This window comes from Xenopus laevis, chromosome 2L (assembly GCF_017654675.1).
Source record: "Xenopus laevis strain J_2021 chromosome 2L, Xenopus_laevis_v10.1, whole genome shotgun sequence".
Classification (NCBI taxonomy): domain Eukaryota; kingdom Metazoa; phylum Chordata; class Amphibia; order Anura; family Pipidae; genus Xenopus; species Xenopus laevis.
Window position 1 is genome coordinate 151,986,016 of NC_054373.1, and position 16,246 is coordinate 152,002,261.

The following is a 16,246-nucleotide window of genomic DNA, read 5'->3' on the forward strand; positions in this document are numbered from 1 at the left end:
TAACAATAAATATGTAGTCTTATAGAGCATTTTTTAAAAAAAAATAACCACCCATTTGAAAGCTGTGAAGCGTCCGAAGAAAAGGAAAATAATTAAAAATCTATAAAAAAAGAGAAAATTCTATAACATTCTAAAAGTAACTTAAAGGTAAACCACCCCTTTAAGCACCAAGAAATGCTCCTACACCTCTACACCTTGTATGTTTGATTAAGAATTGTTAGCAGCAGGGATCCAGGGGGTCATTAGTAAGTGAACGGCGGCTCTCCGGGTTTGCGGGTCACGGGTTGGGCGCGGATCTTCTCAATAGCGAGTCTTACTCCTTTTTTTCTGATCACGCCTACTTCTAATGATGTCCCTTCTGGTTTACAATGACAGAACTTCCTGTTTTACTCCTTTTTTTCTGATCACGCCTACAGATAAAGTACTTGCAGGTCGGGTAGTGGGTCCAAACGGGTAAGTATGCGGGTTGCAGGTCCGAGTGTGGGTTGCGGGTCGGGTTTAAGAAAATTGGTTCATCGCAGGACTCTATACTGGGCTGCACATCTGAGTGATGCAAGCTATGGGGGTGTTCCCCGTTAAATGCAGTGCTGCCAAACGCCAATAAATTAGAGTGAGGTGCAGCTCATTCTAGGAGTACAATTTGCTGCACATTATGGTGCCATGTACAGAGTACTGCTTTGTGCAAGTTTTTTGCACATTGCTCCATACATTGTAAATCAGCTCTATTCTTAGATGGGGTGCTGAGCCACTCATTTTATTAGTAGGAGGCTGCTTGCATATCTCCCAACTGTGCACCCCTGCCAGTCATAAGTGCCCTAGTGTCACTTGAGGTGTATCTCAAGCCTTAGGTCATTAAATAATCATTATGTTGGGAGATTTTCTGTATATAGTTATCTGATGTTTACCAAAATGTTTAGTGCTCTGCTTTGTTTATTTATTCTACTTTTCACTTAACTGGTTTCCAAGACCTCCTTAAATGGCAACACAGTTCCTAGCAAACCTTAGCTCTGAGATTTAATTGTGGTTATATAGACGAAAGCCCTATGCGTTTTGTGCCCGATTTAAAATGTATATTTTATTGGACTGACAAAAGACAAAAGCCTTATGCCTTTCATGCCTTAAATTTTATTACAGGAGCATAGATGAAAATCAGTCACGTTTTGTGCTTTTGATTTGATATGTAGATTTAATTGTTAGAACACAGATGAAAGAACAAAGCCTTACGCGTTTCGTTCCTTGATTTGCTATCTGGATTCTATTGCAGAAACATAGACAAAACACTGTGGCATTTTGTGCTTCAAAATATACATTAGAAATCAAGACACAAAACACTCAAGCTATTTGATTATGTTCCTGCAATAAAATCTATGTCTGTCTATACCTGGTGTTGAGTCCTATTAGCTACCTTCCATCTGTGAAGCTGAAGGTCTGGGGCATGAGCACCCAGCCCCCTCAATACTGTTGGTGAGCTATTATTCTTTTTGTTGGTAGTGTGCCATTCTCTATTAAATAAGCTTCATTATCTGATGAGATCCAACCTAAACTAACACGCACTGGATAAAAGTACCTACGTCTTTAGAGAGCTTGAAAACTTCACGGAGTCCAAGCATGTTTCTCTCTGCCCCCACTTCCCCAAGTATTCAGGGAAGCTCTGTAGGTAAAACAATTGTGTAGTCAATGCTATATATAGATTACAAAATCGTGACACTGACAAAGGGCAGCTCGCACAGGTTTAAGCTAGTGCAAAGGGCTCCAACACACCTACAGTGTATTTGTACAGAAGCAGCTTGTATAAGAAGCAGCCATACATTGCGGAATGCCTGTGTCCCTTTGTCGCACAGCTAACATAACACCTCTTTACTGCTTTTGTGTTGAAGTGTCACCTTGTTGAGGAAAGAACCTGGTAGAATAAACAAGACCATTCTTTCTGGGAATGGGATTAAAAGACATAACCATGTCATGGGAACAGGTACAGCTATGTCCCTGTTGTTATATCTTACATAAACATACACATATTCCATATAAGGCTTCCACGGTGACTGCTCTAAATTTAAGGGAAAAGGGCAATCATATGGGTATATTATACTGGCCAGTTCTAAGAATTGTTGTTTATGTTTTTATTAAGTACAAGAAGGGCACGTCCATGGTATCATTCTTGGCACTAGTCGTTGGATTGCACGTCGTCTGTGCAACCTTTATAGAAGATGTAATACATTAATAACCACAATAATGTATAGAATTTGATGCCACTCCAGAAAAGCCTTAAGTTTAATGTTGATAACGATGGCCCAGCTCATGTTATGGTGCTTTTTGTCTTGCAGTGGATTTGAGTGCCCCAGTCAGCACAATCTTGACTCAGGCGAATCCCATGGCATTCCAGATTGTCCATCGCCTTGGTCATCACACTGAGCCAACACTTCTGCCCATCAAACAATCCCAGCCACAGCTCTACTCAAATCTCTCCCAGCACCAGCCAGTGGAACACCAATTGCGGGTAGGTCTTTGTAATCCATTTTTGTTGTTTACTCTTGACCATAGAAAGATAAATAGGACTGCATCAAGATTTCATAACAGCATAGTATAGTATTTGTTATACTCTTAATTATATGGATAAATGCAGATGTGCAGACAGCAATAAACTGTGCACACAAGTAGCTATACTCTCTTTAGTTAAAGAAACACCAACTACATTTGTTATATATGTCTTCATGACTGCATCTTAACAGGCGGCGTTTTGATTCTGCTTGTTTTATGGTAAAACTTCAATAAAATATTTGAAAAAGAAAAGAAGAAACAGCAACACCTGGAAAGGAATATAAAGGTGTAAATATTCCAGCTGCAGGTTTGCTGTAGACTAGTCTCGACATCTGTTCTTTACTACAGCTATAGTTTTGTAATATAATTGCGTGTTCTCTCTCATAGCTGGGTACAGAGCCAGCCTGTCGGAATGCAGAACCAAATTTACGGCAGCTTGTGAACAAGGATAAAGGAAAACCAAGTAAGAATCAGTATCTTTTATAAATCAGTGGATTATACTCGGTACATTAATGCACATGGGATATCGCTTTTAGAAACGTTCCTCGAGCATTCTGAAGCTTATTCTTCATTTTTACCAGTCATCACATTCTGCACCTCAAACCTGGCATCTTTCCAATCATAAGGGGACATTTATCCATTTAGTGCCAACATACATGTGGTCACCTTGCTGAGGCCACTGTTACCAGAAGCATAGTAAGTGAGCTTTATTGTTTACTAAGGGTAAGGTCACACTGGGCGATTTGGGGAGATTTAGTTACCTGGTGACTAATCGCCTCATCTTTGCGGCGACCAATCTTCCCGAATGCCTTACCTCTGTCTTGCGCAGGCCTAAAATGAAAAATCGCCTGCGGCATAGCACACGCGTCGTATTCCGAAGTCGCCCGAAGTTTCCTTGTGAGGCAATCTCCCCATATCGCCCAGTGTGCCTTACCCTAAAGCTTGCTGATAATACTAGATTTATGGAGACATTACTTAACTTATAAAGATTTGGGACAGAGACCTGCACCTACTGACCTGTAACCTGTATTTTGGCTCCTGACTACCCACTACCTGACCTGACCCACCCCAGATTGAGTCTTCACTTGATCTAATTCACACCATCACAATGTCATTGCTGGGGCAGATTAGTCATGGATTCATCATGGAGTGAAACATTTAGGGGTAGATTTACCAAAGAGTGAAGTTAGAGATCTCCACAGTCCGCAGAGTGAAATACCGCCTCTCTCTCCATTCATTTCTATGGGATTTTAAAAGCGTATTTATCAAAGAGTGATGGTGAAAGTTCATCATTTGTTAAATACGCCTTTATAAATTCCATAGAAATGAATGGAGAGAGGCGGTATTTCACTCTGCGGACTGTGGAGATCTCTAACTTCACTCTTTGATAAATCTACCCCTTAATTTTCCTCTTTATTATTCTGGTTTATTTCTTTTTTTATTATATCATGGCCCCGGTCTCCCCCCCCCCCCCCAGTCACAAAATCAAGGCTTTTCTGTCTGAATGGCAACTACTTTGCAGGTATTGCATGTGTACATTACCTGGTACAGGAATCTAGCTTGAGAAACTGCTATTTAAATGTAATGCACTTCTGCCCCCTGCTGGTTTTGTATTTTTCTCTTATCTTTGTCATTTGAATTCTTGTTCCTGCTTTTGTTCCTTGTTATTTCCTTCTTTATTAATTACATCCAGCCAAACCAGTTAAATAGTAAATATTTTATTCTACTTATGACAATAACAGAATATTGAAAATAAACTTGCCTTTTGGGGTCCTATATTTTAACACAGCTGCTCATCCAAGTAATTTTGTTGTTTTGTAGTAGTAGTTTTTGTGATTAGTAATTACTGAATCCAGAATTTGGCAGAATCCCACCACTGCTTTGCAGGGGTCCAATTTAGCTACATGGTTAATGTTCAGCCTAACTGAATAATCAACCCTCACTGATTTTCCTTTTTCTGTAAAAGCGCTGGACAAGTGAAGGAAACTTTTTTTTTTTTAGAAGTTTTTTTTTTTAAGAAGGATTTTATTTTGCTGAATTCCATTTCAGTTTTGTAAAGGCCTGTACCCGTCTCAGGAGTGTTCTGCTCTTTTTGTGTAGATGCCATGGCCAGCCCTGCAGTGAAGCAGAAGATTTTAGAGATGATCCAGAAAAAGAAAACCACTGTGCCTTACAGGTGCCTCCTTATGTTTACATAATGTTGCTTTGAATGTTCTTGCTGGTATTAATCAGTCCTATTGTTTGATATGTTGTATTAATTTTTTTTCCTTTGCAGGCCTCCTGAAATTGTTGAGAAAGAAGCACCGCCACTGCCTCGTATCCTGACTAACTTTGCTTCTCAGGTGTCTAGCAACTCTTATAACCCCTCTGAGCACTTCCCCCTACGAAGGACAGGTACCATGTCAATCACAGTTAAGCTCTTTTTTGGGATAATATAATAGAAGGTACAAAGTTTGCTCCAGTGCCAAAAACCTTTTGCAGCCTATCCCTAGAAAGCATTTTCTGGTTTGATGGTGGAAACCAATATTCTCATTGGTTGCCTTGGGTTATTAATTCTGGAGGAAACATTGCACCTGTAAATTACTTGTCTTGTGGGTTCCTAGACATAATTTATACCATAGCGATGGATATAATACAGGGGTGCTTGAAAGTTTTTCGAAACCCTTTGAATTTAACATTTCTGAATAAATATGATCCAAAGCATAGTTTATTTTTCACACAAGTTCAAAAACTAGATAAGAAACCAATGAAACAAATTAATCAATAACATAATTGTTTATTTATTAAGGAAAGTTACCCAGATTACATATTTGTGTGTGCCAAAAGTATTTGACCCATTGCTTGACCCCCCTTGAATGAATTACCATTGATCAGTCCTGCACATCGGCTTGGAAAAATATTAGCAGATTCCTCCTTACAGAATAGCTTCATCATGTTGGTGGGCTTTCTTGCATGAACTTCCAGCTTCAGGTCCTTCCACAATATTTCTGTAGGATTAAGGTCAAGACTGACTTGGACTTGGCTATTCCAAAACATTAACTTTCCTCTGCTTTAACCATTCTTTAGTAAATAGACTTGTATGTTTAGTGTTGATGTCTTGTTTCATTACCTACTTTCTCTTGAGCTTCATTTCATGGACAGATAAACCTGACATTTTCATGCCAATTTGCTGGTACAAAATCAGAATTCATAGTTTTATCAGCGATGGCAAGCCATTCTAATGCAGAGACAGCAATGCAGGCCCAAACCAAGATACTGCCACCACCATGTTTCACAGATGGGATAGGGTTCTTCTAGAATGCAGCATTCCCCTTATATAAAGCACATTTTGGCTTTTACTCAAGTCACAAAGTTCTGTTTGGTTTCATCCATCCACATAAAATTCATCCAATAGCCTTCTGAGGTATATGTGTGTAGACTGTAGACAGAAAGCAATGTTCTTATTGGATAGTCGTAACGTGGACTCACGTTGGTGGGCCACGTTACGATGGTGGACTCATGAACACTGATATTCCCCAATACAAGGTAGGTCTTAAGTTCCCTAGAAATTAGCTTAGGGTTCTTTGAGGTCTCTCAGAGTATTACACAACTTACTCTTGGTGTGATCTTTGTTGTGGAAGTTACCGATGATGTTGAATTGCCTCCATTTGTACATGATCTGCCTTAGAGTGGACCGGTGGAGTCCAAACTCTTTTTAGAAATATTTTGTTCTTTTACAGCCTGGTGAGTATTAGTAACTCTACTCATAAATCTCCTTTGTTCAAGCAAACCTGTGTTGGACAGGGAAGACCCAAATTTCTGTTCTTTAACAGGGCCTCCCACACAATTGTCACTCCAGTGTCTCTAATATCGCCTTCAAATGAACTGAGACTCATAGAGGTTCCCATACATTTGCCACGCAAATATGTCATTTTGGATAATAAATGAACGAGCATTATGTTTTTGACTCATTTGTTTAATCAGGTTCTCATTATCTGGTTTTAGGAAAAGAGATCATGTTTTAGGTCATATTTATGCAGAAATATTGAAAATTCAAAAGGGTTTCAAGCAGCACTGCTGTAGAAATTTAAAATATGGCTGTACTTCTTACAGTAGTTTCTGTCATTACCATCTGCACCCAATCTTACATGTGGCATTCACAGATGTACCCACCCCTCTGCATTTTTATTCTCACGCATAAATCTCTCCCCAAATTTTTTCTTTGGCTCTTATGGAATGTAGTTATTTTCCATTGTTTCTCTAGTTTGGAATTTACTCCGGGCTCTTGTATGGTTTGACTTACTGTTCATGGTTGAACGGAATAACTATTCACACTTTTCTTGGGGTCATGGAAATGTTTATGAGAGCATATCGCAACAAAGTCAAAAATTGTCAAACATAAAATACACAGTTCACAGACCGGTTCACCTTATCTGGCACCCATTGCATCGTGCAGTTTATTGACACGCTAGGTACATGGACGTAAGCATCTCATTTTACATCCATTTAGCCTCCGAGCCAAACCTCAAATGGCCCTGCAGACCCAAGAAGTCTGGAGAGCGGAGGAAAAACCCCCTTACCCGAAAGGAAAGTGCTCCACCTGCTGTCAGAAGGAGACCCCCAGAGACACAGGGTTAGTATAATACATTTGGTAAGGGGTGTAAATAAATATCTTGGCATGTATTTTTGGGTGTAGTGGTGATTGATACAAGACAACTAAATTTAATAACATTGAAGAAGGCTCCTAATGGCTATTTCAGACCAGTGTATTTAATTTGCTCGGGGTGGATCAGATCTCATGTGAAATAAAACATGTACTACTTTGTCAACTTTGTACTGGATAGTGGCTCAGTCCCCAGAGGGGCCTAAATGTTGGTCAGCATTGAGGCTAAAATTTCAATCTGAATTGGATATACATTGGCATCTGGTTCAAAAGTGTGTTTCTTCACTTGTGATATGAGTGCTTGGCCATCACACCCACACTATTTTCCTGTACCTAATATTGCCCATTTGCAGTTTAGCAGGGGTACTGCCCATTGTCCCAGTTACTCTTCATTTACAATTGCACATATCAAACTCAGGTACTAGGTTGCATTGCAAACTGCCAGCACAAATGTGATTGATCCAGTGGTGTCCAACCCTGGAACCCTCCAGCTGTTGTTAAACTACAATCCCCACAATCCTTCAAGGGATGTCACTGTCACAACATGGCGAGAGTTGTAGTTTACTGAGGCGTACATATTCCTTTTGCAAAGCAGATTTGAACCTCTGAATAGGGCTAATGTCACCTAAAAGGCAATGATTTATCACTGTCTCTCCATTTGCAGACTCCTCACCAAGCAGTAGCAGCACTCCGGTGTCAGGATGCAGTTCTCCAAATGATAGTATCCCGGCGGAAAATGGAAGCCTTTCCTCCATCCCTGGAGCTGCCTCTGAGGTACAGGCATTCATAATCCGCCTCACTAGGCAGCAGCTGATATTGCTATTAATACATATATGAGGGGTCTTGATAAGGTGTATGTTACCCCAAGAGGCCTGTTAATTGAAACGGCACAAGAATGCTCTGATATTTCCATTCTGTTGCATTATTCCAGAACAAATGCTATAACAAAGGCTTAATGTTGGTTTGACTGGAGTTGATAAACCAGCACTGGACACAGGCCTATTTCAGAACAAATCCTGTCTGTGCTGAGCATGCAGCTTCCATTCAGACTCAAAGCCACAGTTTCAGCTACATTATGAAGTTGGACAAATGACAAAGTTGAATCATAAGGTCATCACCTCAGCATGTGTAGTACTGCCTCATTACAGTGTTAATAGACAGCCATGGAAACAAAAGTCTGAGCCATGTGCACTTATTTCACTATTTGGTTTATAGTACAATTAAATAGAAATAGCTTCTTGCCTCAGAAGATCTACTGCTTTCTCATTTCCACATTCTTAAAATCTAGATAACATTTGTACCTTCCTTTGTTACATCATTGCTTTTACTGCTCTTACCCTTCAGGGAGAAGTCAGTCGAAGGGCAATGCAAGGTGTGGTCCATCGCACCCCATATCTGACACCACACCCTATCTTCATGGCACCCGGTATTGAGGGTCATGATGGCTCCCTTGCCACCCGCTTGCAGCCACTCATCATTCTGGAGCCATCAGGTGCACACACTCCGCTGGTAGCAGGTATGCCTTTCTTTGCAAGTCCCCCCCCCCCCGCTATGTTGACTGTGCTCTCAGGAATAATAAATACAGAAGGGATTCCTTTATAAGGAGTGTCAGGTTTGTGGCGAGCCAATAACAGATTTATGTTAATCACTGCAGCCATTATTAAGAAGTGTCTGCATGCCTTCTAAAACAGCTGGCACCAGATATGTTCATGGTATTTGTTGCATATTTTATGTGGTATAAGGTGACTGGCATGAGCAGCCAGGCTGCATACTTTTCAGTGAAAACATTGATAGCCGCAAAAGCAAACAGCTGAGTGTTTTGGAAGTTGCTGAGACCTAACAAACTCTCCTTTCATCTCATTAAGTTACTCCCTGATGGTGTTGAAATACCCTGTGCCAATGTTTACTCTACGACTGGCTCTGGTACATCATAAAAAAGCAGCTTCTCTGTCTGAATGTAATATTCAGCTGTATATTAAGTAGGGATGCATCAAATCCACTATTTTGGATTCGGCTGGACTCCTGAATCCTTCGCAAAAGATTCACCTGAATACCGAACTGAATCCAACTCCTAATTTGCATATATGGGTGGGAAGGGGAAAACATTTTTTACTTCCTTATTTGTGACGAAAAGTCATGCAAATTCCCTCCCCATCCCTAATTTGCATATTTGGTTTGGCCGGGCAGAAGGATTCGGCCAAATCAGAATCCTACTGAAAATGGCAGAATCCTGAATTTGGTGCATTCATCATATTAAGCTGATTATTTGGTCTTTTTTTTTATTTTTTTAACCACCAAAGCCTATACAGACAGCATTTTTGCTAGTTTGCCTCACTGACAAGGGCTGCAAGCAGAAGCCAGCTGCCCTGGGCCTGTTTTTGTATGTTAACTCCTGGCAACCAGAATTGAGAATAGGGCTACACAGAGTGCATATTATCCTGGGTCCTGCAACCACAAGGAATAGTTCTGGCCACTGAGAGTATCCTTTGCACTACTGGGGTATCAACTAGACTGGTTTGAGCAGCACTACATGTTATAAATAATATAAACTCACCCATTTCACTTTCAGAATGATGTAGCTTTATAAATGTAAAGAAAAAATATGCATTTTGTGCCGTTTGCATTTGATGTGTGGTTCATACTGCCATCTTGTGACTGCTAAAAATATTGCAACACTATCTTCCAAAGACATCTTTACAAAGGATGTGTCACAATCTGTGAGGGGAGGGGTACATAGCATTAGAAAATGAGCAATTCTTCGCAACTAATACTTATGATCAGTTATGTTTTTTGTATATCCTCCTCTCTAATTCTTCCTTTTGCTCTTGTTCTTGAGAGGAAACAGAGTATGACCATTAAAGTGAGAATTAGCAGTTAATAAAGATATAGGATTAGGAAATTCACTGACGTTAAAGCCTCTGTGTCACAATATTGGCGATGCTTGTAATTATTACATGTTGTGCCTTCGGCCTTTCTAAGTAATGCATATTAATGTTTTGTTTTTCCAGTTCAAGGCCTAGGCTCTGTTCAGTTTGCCCATGCTTTCATAAACCCTGATCACCATAAGCCATTGAGCCGGACCCGCTCGGAACCTCTTCCTCAAAACCCCAAAACACTCCAACAGCAGCTGCTGTATCAGCAGCAGTACTCCATATTCCCTGAACATATGAAGCAGCATCGGCAGTTAAGTAGGGTGAGCATGGTTTACGATTTGGGGTATATAAAACAAGCATGGGGGGTGAGAGCCATGAACAACAAAATCCTGCTGCCACTGGGAGTTATTTGTGATCCGGGGGGGGGGGAATTAAAAAGCTGTAAAGAGTGTAATAATCGGCAGATATGCCTAGTGGACCATATTCTGGATTCAGATATTGGCACTTTTGAATCAGGCATGTCTGTGCACACATTGGAGTTCTGTAATCTGGGCCAATGAATACACAATAACAAATGATTCTCATGCAGCAGCGTTCCCAGAAAACCAGTGAGAGGCCACGCTTGTCCCAGATCCCGTCAGAGGAAATGGATGAGAGTTCTAGCCCCACAAATGACCGGCCCAATGATCTGGGAGGAAATCCTGCCCGAGTCAGATCAGAATCACTGCGAACTGGGCAACATGAGACTCTCAACAGCAGCCAGCAAACAATTCAGCAGCAGCAGCAGCAGCACTCCTTCCATCCGCAGGTACTAATGCACCTTCTGTTTTTCTCCTGCCATCACAACTTCCAGTAGAGGGACCTAGCAGAGAAATCCCACCATCCTCTGATACTCTTGCATGATGCCCCTCTGATAGATCAGTATAAATCTGATTTTACTTTAACCCTTTCTGTGCCAGCGTTCTTTGATCTTGTGAACTCGTGTATCCATTAAACACACGGCACAGCATAGGTCAACTCAGAAACTCGATTCCCACTGTATTATCGGGCCAGTTCGTTAACAGTTGGGGCCCAAGAATTTACCATCCATAGCAGGCTAGCGAGTAATACATGTATTTGCACACGATAAAGCATACTTTATTTTAAAATGTTTTTTATATATATATATATATATATATATATATATATATATATATATATATATATATATATATATATATATATATATATATATATATATATATATATAATTAAAATGTATTAATTAGGAAATCAAAGAGGGAAATAACAACCTTCCAAAATGTCACCTGTTTGTTATTGTGGGTGCTCCCATGCACTGTAGTCTGCCTTAGGAAGCTGCTAACCCTCTGTTCCTCCATAGGCCTATGTATATGAATCCAGCCTCCACAGACCTGTGAAGCGGCCACTGGACACGCTAATGATCCCAATGATGCCAGGTGGGCATCGCCCACTTTCCCGAGCAAAGTCCTCTCCAGCCTCTGCATCTCTGCCAGCTCAAGAGCCTTCTGCCAAAGCAATGTCAATTCCTATGCCTGAACAAGCTACCAAGCCTCGTTTTACTACAGGTACCTACAGTAACACTGCTTGAGTGCCACCTTTCGAGGGTGCACACAAAAGACAATGGATCTTTTTATAAACCGTACACAGCAGTACAACGCTTCCCCCTAATGCACGCAAACCTCCGTTTATAGCTGAGGTTTATATAGTGAATAAAGTACCCCCTTTTGTAAAATATAAGGATATTATAAGTTACCGAGGAGTTTCATGACCATATAAAAACACGAGGCCGAAGGCCGAGTGTTTTTATACAGGTCAGGAAACTCCGAGGTAACTTCTAATATCCTCATATTTTACAACTGGGGGTACTTTATTTATTATAATACACAAGTTTCGGTGAGTCATGTGACAGAAATGACATCAGAACTCACCGTTTATAACTGATGACATCAGAACTCACCGTTTATAAGGATATAATTTACAGGATATTCATGGCTTTTATGTATTATATTTGGATATGTTCTGGTCCCAGTGCAAACAGATGTACCAAAGCTGCCATTAAACTCCCATTTGGGACCTCAAGTGGGCTAAATCCAGCTTTGTGGCCCCTGGGTGGGGTAAATGAGCAGATTATAACAGCACGTTCAGGTTTATTTCAGCTTCACAGGGGTCCTTCAGTACAGCAAATATAGCAGTAAACATGCATGTATGTGTATATTGATACACATTTTTATGTATATTTGTTAAATAACCGTAATGTGCAGCCTCGTCAGATTTAACGTGGCTGTATTTTCCATGATTTGTGATGCTATACCTACAGCTGTAAACCACATATACAGAAGTGATGTTCTCTGCATCATCCCCACACTAGGAATAGAATAATATGTAAAGCCAATGCCATGCAATCCTCTCAAGTAAAAATTAAGGTACGAATGAATGTGTTGAACAAAGAACTAGACTAAGTGCTTCTTTCTGTATAATTTCCAAAGCTGCAAACCTGATTTTGGGGCAATACAATATTGTTCTCCAAATATATGCCAGGATGCTGTGGCACATTTGTTGTTTTTATCAGGACTTGTAGAAATTCAAAGCTCACCTTGTGCAATTTTTTAAGGAAACACAGAAAAGCTACTGATTTTACTAGTTAATTTGCAAATATTTATATTGTACCATGAATGTCTAATGAGTAGCTTTGATTCTGGTACCCCTGATAGCCTTCATCTTGTGCTGGGAGCTGTAGAAACTGTTCGATGGCTGTAGCTTGGATCCTTATAACCACAAATCTGAGGCTTGCACTGCTGCACTTCATAATCCAGTGGGTCTAGGAACCCCCTTGCCCTACTTTTGCCACACTATATATACCATTTATATCTACTACATATAAATTAGCTGGTAATTCCTACAAAGCCTCACCTACATATTTTTATGGGCAGATGAAGACATAATCAAAATAACAGCTTTATATTTTTTTTTTTAAATGCAACTCCTTAGGGTAAGGCTATTAACTGCTGGGTAATTTGAAGTGAACTTCCCCTTTAATTAGTGAACTACATTTAGAGCTTTCTTCTCTGTCAGCTGATGATACCTTTTATTCCCCCTTTAATATTATAATCTTTTTATTTTTTTCTTACCCATAGGAATTGTGTATGACTCGGTAATGCTGAAACACCAGTGTACTTGTGGAGACAACAGCAATCACCCAGAGCATGCTGGTAGAATCCAGAGCATCTGGTCCCGCTTACAAGAGAGAGGCTTACGCAATCATTGTGAAGTAAGTGTAGATGGCTGTCAGGGTCATGACTAGGTAAAAATGACGCACCAGGGGTAATTATTTTAATATTAGTAAATGTTGTGGCTATTCTTCCATCCTATGAAAGGACCCCACGAATATGGCAGGTTGGAAATTAGTTGGCATCTCACTGCTACTGTAATTGTCCAAAGCCACTGACTGCATCTGCAGTGCATTACTGATGAAAAACAAATAAGATAAATAAAATAAATATAAGATTCAAACACAACAAAAATTACAATAAAGGAAAATAAGTGTGCTCCAGTGTGTGTGTGTGTGTGTGTGTGTGTGTGTGTGTGTGTGTGTGTGTGTGTGTGTGTGTGTGTGTGTGTGTGTGTGTGTGTGTGTGTGTGTGTGTGTGTGTGTGTGTGTGTGTGTAATTTGTTTTCCTCTACATGCATGTTCCTTAATCCATGTTCCTCTCTCTGTGCCTCAGTGTATCCGGGGTAGGAAGGCTACATTAGAGGAGCTGCAATCTGTGCACACAGAGACCCATGTCCTGGTTTTTGGAACCAACCCCCTGAACAGACTCAAACTGGATAACCGCAAGCTTGCAGGTACTGCTCCCTCTCTTACATACATGCATACTTTGTCAGTTGTAATGTCTTGTCATTTTTTTAAGCTCTGTTAAAAAAAGCCTGGCCTGACTGGCCGCTGGTATTAATACAACAACAGAAAAACCCAAACTTTCTCCTATATACATATATTGGTTAAACAAAGTGCAAATCTATTCTAAGGTTTATAGAGCTTCAGCAGCATTTATTAGGTACACCCTGTAGGAATTGCAGATAGGCGCTATATTTCCACTAGGGGGAAGTATAGGTCTGCCTTTTGATTATTACAATGTTTGCAGCAGTTTCTCTCCAGCTGCTGATAACTCGAGAGGATACCAGGATTTATAAATTGGCATCATGCACACAGCATGCCATAGTGTTTGAAGTGGTGCTGTTTGGTTTATTTAATTGTCATTTGTTTTATAAATCTGCCCCAAAGTGTGTATTTCAAAAGAAATGTGGGTATATATATTTTCTTTCTGTTCCTTTGCAAATGAGGTTGTTCTTTTGTATCGTTTACTGTGCAAAATTTACCAACGTGGGGTTTATTTTACAGGAATTATGTCACAAAGGATGTTTGTAATACTGCCGTGCGGAGGGCTTGGGGTAAGTAGAAATGTTTAGTAGACACAGATATACTCTATAAATAATCCCAAAAGCTCTTCCTTTTTACAGACAAAATGCCCTGGTACTTGATACATGCAACAGGGTAACCTTCATATATAAGTGCCACACACAGAGTAAACCTGTCTTCCCTTACTTCTACACATAAGGATATGTCCAACTCTCTCTGATACTACACACAAAGGTACATTTATACACTAAGGTACACACTATCGGATCACCCTGCTCATTCCCACACTACTACTTTCCACCTCACTGATATACACACATGCACAGGCTTTACTACCCCTTCACTAACAGGCTATTCCTATAAGACAAGTATATGTACTAAAGTTTCCCACATACACTAATATATATGCCAAAATGAGAGTGGGAACCAGTCCTGCACAACTGCAAATGCAAAAAGAATTCTTCAGTGAGTATCATGCCATCAGTGTTGATCCTGAGCAGTTATTGCTTGTTGCTATTGCACAGTATCAGACATTAGAAGGGACGATGTAGTGTTGTTTAGGTGCCCAGAGCAAGAAATATTTATTGTCACATGAACAAAGCACAGGGAGTGCAGCAAATTAAATCTGTGTGTCACTATTCTTATGCTCTCAGCTTTATATTTAAAATCCAACCTGCCCCTCTCCAGCTGTTGAACCACAACCACACTGTGCAAAGCACTTCTCCCCTCGCCTGCATGCCTCTCTGATTGGTATGTGCACATCAGGTCCGGACTGAGAATTAAAATAGGCCCTGGCATTTCAGTTACACAGAGGCCCAATCAGCCCACACAGAGACCCAAACAGCCCCCACCAGCCCACTAAATACTGACTTTCTATGGCACCTTATAGCAGCCCCTCTGGCATTTGCCAGAACCCACAGATTGCCAGTCCGGGCCTGGTGCACATAGACAATTGCATATGAGCCAATCAGATTGAAAAAGGCTGCTCATCTCCTCCAGCTATACCCCACAGTTGCAGTCCCTTCCTCTGACACGACTTTCTTGATTATGCACACTATAACACAGTTGCCGCTTCTTCCCTGACACTATTTGTCTATACTATCCCATAAAGTTAAAGCTTTTTCTCGGAAAGGAGGTACCTCACACACAAACCAGTCATTGCTGCTGTATTGGCCATCTGAGTGTGTACAAAGTGATATCTCCCAAGCCTACACGCTAAGTATTTACAAGTACAAAATCCATTATCCAGAAAGCTCAGAATTATGGAAAGACCATCTCCCATAGACGCCATTTTATCCTAATAATACATATTTTAAAAATGATTTCCTTTTTCTCTGTAATAATAAAACAGAACCTTGTACTTGATCCTAACGAAGATATAATTAATCCTTATTGGAAGCAAAACCAGCCTATTGGGTTTATTTAATGTTTACATGATTTTCTAGTAGACTTGGTATGAAGATCCAAAATACGGAAAACACAAGGTATTCTGGATAACAGGTCCCATACCTGTATATTCGTCCTATGGCATATAAGGCTCCCCAAATCACACTTCGGCTTCCTATAATGTTAAATTGGAAAGTAAGAGTAAATATTCAGGAGCCACACATTCTGTTTAGGGTATGTAACCCATGTATTAACAGTCACTGAGTATGTCAAGAAAAACAGGATAGCATTTAGGGGGAGAATAACTCAGACTGAGGGAGATACATACAGCCTCTTGGAAGAAAATATCCCAGTATTCTTACCCCTATGTGCCTC

General features: G+C 40.3%; 1 protein-coding gene across 5 annotated transcripts in view; it reads left to right on the plus strand.

The window, feature by feature from the left end:
* hdac7.L (histone deacetylase 7 L homeolog) overlaps positions 1-16,246 on the plus strand; it is a 197,107-nt gene that overhangs the window by 163,057 nt on the left and 17,804 nt on the right. For 2 of the 5 annotated variants that reach the window (XM_018247526.2, XM_018247520.2), the window contains 13 exons: positions 2,322-2,494; positions 2,923-2,998; positions 4,636-4,711; positions 4,811-4,929; positions 7,025-7,147; positions 7,842-7,951; positions 8,522-8,693; positions 10,186-10,370; positions 10,640-10,858; positions 11,432-11,636; positions 13,206-13,339; positions 13,794-13,914; positions 14,468-14,517. In XM_018247526.2, the coding sequence (XP_018103015.1) occupies positions 2,369-2,494; positions 2,923-2,998; positions 4,636-4,711; positions 4,811-4,929; positions 7,025-7,147; positions 7,842-7,951; positions 8,522-8,693; positions 10,186-10,370; positions 10,640-10,858; positions 11,432-11,636; positions 13,206-13,339; positions 13,794-13,914; positions 14,468-14,517 (1,716 nt within the window). In that variant the 5' untranslated portion in view covers positions 2,322-2,368. Of the gene's footprint in view, positions 1-1,877; positions 1,970-2,321; positions 2,495-2,922; positions 2,999-4,635; positions 4,712-4,810; positions 4,930-7,024; positions 7,148-7,841; positions 7,952-8,521; positions 8,694-10,185; positions 10,371-10,639; positions 10,859-11,431; positions 11,637-13,205; positions 13,340-13,793; positions 13,915-14,467; positions 14,518-16,246 lie in introns of all 5 variants that reach the window. The other 3 variants (XM_041582572.1, XM_018247522.2, XM_018247524.2) reach the window with 3 other exon arrangements.